At 39.5% G+C, this 4,566-nt stretch overlaps 1 protein-coding gene across 2 annotated transcripts; it reads right to left on the bottom strand.

The window, feature by feature from the left end:
* Positions 1-318: 318 nt before the first annotated feature.
* LOC136529402 (2,3-bisphosphoglycerate-dependent phosphoglycerate mutase 1-like) lies at positions 319-3,655 on the bottom strand. Of its 2 annotated transcripts, none has more exons than XM_066522473.1 (9): positions 3,414-3,655; positions 2,855-3,098; positions 2,466-2,689; positions 2,248-2,366; positions 1,994-2,150; positions 1,605-1,706; positions 1,385-1,504; positions 737-784; positions 319-640 (listed from the first exon to the last, which is right to left on the bottom strand). In XM_066522473.1, the coding sequence occupies exons 2-8, from the start codon at positions 3,090-3,092 to the stop codon at positions 740-742; spliced, it is 1,005 nt and encodes a 334-aa protein (XP_066378570.1). In that variant the 5' UTR covers positions 3,093-3,098; positions 3,414-3,655; the 3' UTR covers positions 319-640; positions 737-739. The 2 variants fall into 2 exon arrangements, with proteins under 2 accessions (XP_066378570.1, XP_066378571.1); XM_066522474.1 differs by having other exon boundaries at positions 2,855-3,093.
* Positions 3,656-4,566: the final 911 nt, after the last annotated feature.

The raw sequence follows: 4,566 nt of genomic DNA, 5'->3' as shown, positions 1-4,566 counted from the left end.
CTATAAAAAAAATCAAGGCCTTTAAAAGAAATCAGGGAACTAATCATCGTATTTTTTCCCTAAAAAACCATCGTACTTTTCCATAGCTTCAAATATAATCATTTACAGTTTTATTCAATAAAAAGTTAAAATATATAGGACAGAGAGCTACACGATTAAGGGCCTCTTTGGTACGGCTTATGTCGGCTTTGGCTTCATCAATTTTGCGCAAATCGAGGCACTGTAGCGTGAAGCCGTTTTGTAAGCCGAGGTTAAAATGAACTAGAAGCCGAAAAAAGCCAGTTTTTCTGGCTTCACCGGCTTTGGCTTCACCGGTGAAGCCGTTTTAGATGAGCCGTGCCAAAGGGGGCCTAAATAGGTCTAGCTTCTCTCTCAGGACTAGAAAGCTTGAGAAAACAAAAAATGGAAAAACAAATGTATATCACTCTCAACAAATTCAACTAAATATACAGCATATGATGCTACTTCTACCCCATACTAAAGCCATTGCACATGTTTGTTTACAAAAAGAAGCTCCCAATTGATGAATTTTGCCCCAGTCATAAACGATCCTCATGCCAAGAGTTTGCTTAACCATTTCTCCAAAAAAGAACAGATATACTCGACAAAGAAATACTGAGTCATGATCCAAGTGGAGTATCTGAAACGTCATGAGGTAACAACATATGATAAAGTTAGCGTCAGTTGGAATATTAAATGGGAGCTAAACTTACTAGAGTATTCAATATTCACTGACCTTTTACTGAACCATACTATCAAGCTTCTGTCTGTATTTAGCCAAGGTCTGCAAACAAGTTTAATGCGAACAACACACATAGATTAATAAATGGCAGAATTTCAAAAAAGGAAATCAAGTTTAAGAAACTCATAAAAAATACTAAAGAAAAGATAATATGTATGTGTTACCCATAACACAGATAAAGGAATATGCATGCACTTAAAAAATGTTAAGTCAATAATGGCTTCCACAGTACCACCTGAAACAGTGGTTTAACATTGTGAAAGTGAAAGTAGCAATATACTTTATAAACATTAATTTGAGCACAAAACCTATTGCCATCAAAAACACCCAATTTATTAAAATAAGAAGATTTTATGTGTGTCCTTTTTACATTTCACAAAGGTTAAGTAAATTTTTCTGAGGTTCATTAAATTGTTTCAACGGTTAGAATCATGTAAAACACAAATACATGAGCTTTGTGAGCATCCAGATATTGACCAGCAGAACTGTTATCTTCTTGGTCAATCTGTTTTGAAATGTAATGTGCTCAGCAAATTGTTTGGTCTGACAGATCAGGTTCGTCAAATGGAGTCTTCGCAAAAAAAAAAGGTACGTAAAATGGAGTATCGTCCTTTGTTAGAAACATGGGGGAAAGAACCTCACCCTGGTATAAGCATAAACACTGGCCTCCGAAGGTCCTACTGGGCTCCCACGCCGAATAAACTTTCCTTCCTTGAATATGTAAAGCATGGGAATGCCAGTAGACAGCTCAAGGCTTATTACCTGAAGGGACGAAAGGCTCACTCCCAAATTTGACATAATGCTACATGTTCTGTTTAGCCAAGTCCTTTTTGAGGGAAAGACAAAAACGACAGTAAATTACCTCTTGAGAAGTTAATTTGTCCAGATGCATTATAATTGAACGAAGTGAATTCCCATGTGCAGCAACCATCACATGTTTTCCAGCCACAAGTTGTGGAACAATCTATTACGGGAAAAAACGACTATAGGTCAGTTTGAACTAGAAAAAAACTGTTTTTAAAGTGGAAATTAAATAAAAAATTCAGGCTATAAATTTGACATGAACTAGCACAATGGAAAGAAAACTAAGCACATGCACTGTCGCATTGCACAGTGGAGGAATTCATCAATTCAACACATAATCTTTAGCACAGCTACCAATACTACAACAGTTAGCAGTAGCAAGACCAATAATAATCCAAGTAAATAGTGTATCTTCCAATTAGTGTAAAATGGCCTTGCGAACTATACCTGGTCTTTGAAATAAGCAACAGCTCTCTCAGCACACATCTCTAGGCTTTCTCCATTTGGGGGAGGGATATCATAACTGCGGCGCCACTCATGAACTTGTTCTTTGCCAAATCGATCTGCAGTTTCTTGCTTATTAAGGCCTTGTAACTCACCATACCTAGAAATGTCAAGGGATATTTCAAGAGAGAAGCACAGTCAAAGAACTATTATTAATTATATAATTAGCAAATCAAAGAATATGGAGAAAGTATTACATCCGTTCATTCAATTGCCAAGCTGTTATGACTGGAATGGACTGTTTCCTTGTCTCCTCACTGTATATCTGACTCCACCTGTGAGCTTGTTCACTCTCATTATGCATGATAACTGGGATCTGTAGATACATATATCATCAGCATGATTTCTCAGGGCACTTGATACACATGCTAGAAGAAATTGCTAAAACGTTTTTGATAAAGGAAGACGCACAAACCTTCTTGCGCCGATGCTGCATCATGGCAAGCATTGCGGTCATCTGAGCACGAATCAGTGATGAAGTATATATTACATCGATTGGGATATTGCATATCCTTTTACCCGCCTCAATGGCCTCCTCAACACCCTTTGGTGTCAGGGGTACATCAACGCAGCCAGTAAACAGATTTTTCTCATTCCACAGGGATTCACCATGCCGAATCAATATAAGAGCGCTTTCACCTGCAACGACACAAAGATCACAGAATAACAGAACTTATTTATATGCCCTAAATTTGCGAAGCCCAAAGTTAAATGTGGCAAATGGCCAATTTTCTCAAAAACAATCGAACAAACAAACAAGTAACCACCATACGAGTTCGTTCAAATAGAAGTCGTTAAAATTACTTGATTTCTTTGGGGTGTGGCCACTGTTGCCATCCGATGGTAGATGCATCGGCTCCATGACAGAAGACTGCGAGCTCGAGGCCCACACCAAACCCAGTTTTCGGCTGCTTGAACCACAGCTTCCCTTTACATAAACCAAGCGGACACTGCCCGTCCTCTTTTCGAATCTAGAGTTCTTCGCAGGGCACCAGTGGGATTGCGAAGATGCCAGCGCATGGTGAGAGATAACCCCAGCCATTCTAATCTAAGAAAAAGAAAATCAGTAGTTAGCAGCTGGTTCTACTTGTAATGAGTTCTGGGAAGAGACCGAACAATTATTCCCTCGCTAATTTTATGATGAAACGGACTGCATAATCACTCAGTTCGACCATTTAGCCATGGATCAGAACTAATCCAAGAAACCAACATAAGATTGATTTTTTAGATAATGGAACAAAGAACATAAGATTGATGAACTCTTCTAATAAGAACATTCCGGGCCTTTATTCCCAGATCAGGGCAGAACAATAAAATGGCATACATGACCAACAAAAATGAACAAGTCCTCAATGAAGCGCACCTCGAGAACTCAATGCGGCACCACGGGGGAGATGGAGTTGGTTCCCCCCCTCTTATAGCGCTGGTTCTCTGGGACCTGCACTCCCAAGAAGCTCGGCGAAACCCAATTGCAGAGCACGTCGGAGAGATCTAGAGCGGCGTGGTTGGACTTATGAGGGGATCGCCGGGAGCACCAAGGAAACCGAGTAAACAAGACAAGGAAAAGGGCGGCTTTTACGACAGTACCCTTTCCCGAGTTCTTGCGCTGGCGCGTGGGTGCTTGTCTCTTGCGGGCGGGTGGGGGCTCGACGGCTGCTTATTTGAAGCCGAAGGTGAAAGGGAAAAAATGGAGTTAGGCGCCGCAAGACATGGATTAAACAGGAAAAAATGGGATCCAACAAAAAAGTAGTTTGGTTCCAGTACAGTTCTTCTTAAACAGGAGTATTTGCATTTGAAACAAGTTTTTAAAAAACCTTTTTAGACCATTTCTTGTCAATGGTAAAAAAAAGAAGAAGCCTCGTTCTACGAAAAGAGAACACCAGGGAAAACGCATATGAAATGGTTATATGACTGAAATAGGGCACGGTATGTCATGCGAGCAACCACGGCCATAACTAGGAAATTAGCAGGAGGTTAGTTGAACAATTATTCACTCGCTAATTTTATAATGATACAAGCTGCATTAATCACTCTACCTCGACGAAGACGACGACCAAGCCAAGAGCACTGAGCACATGTCCACTCCACCCCTGCACGAGAGAATATGCCTTAATTTGAGAATTGAGATCTCCCTCGTCCTTGGAGCATATTTTAGCTGCGTCTTTTGGACTGACATGTAACATGTGAGTATGTGACCTTCTTCTACTCTGTCTGTCTGTAAATGTCTGTCGTTTTTGTTTTATGAGAAATAATTTTAACTAAATATATATTAAAAATATTAATATTTATGTTACATAATTAATATAGTTGGAAAGATCTTTGAATCTAGTTTTTTAATAAATTTATTTAAGATACAAATGTTGCACGTATTTTCTACAAATCCAAGTTAAACTTGTGGCACACACATTAACTACGACAGTTATTTAGGGACGGAGGAAGTATCAACTGAATTGTAGGGAGAAGGCCCTATAGCAAACTGCGGAATTCAGCAACATATTGATGCCAGTGCCACCTTC

The sequence above is a fragment of the Miscanthus floridulus genome, chromosome 19, assembly GCF_019320115.1.
Source record: "Miscanthus floridulus cultivar M001 chromosome 19, ASM1932011v1, whole genome shotgun sequence".
NCBI lineage: Eukaryota > Viridiplantae > Streptophyta > Magnoliopsida > Poales > Poaceae > Miscanthus > Miscanthus floridulus.
This window is presented reverse-complemented; position numbering and strand designations above follow the sequence as displayed.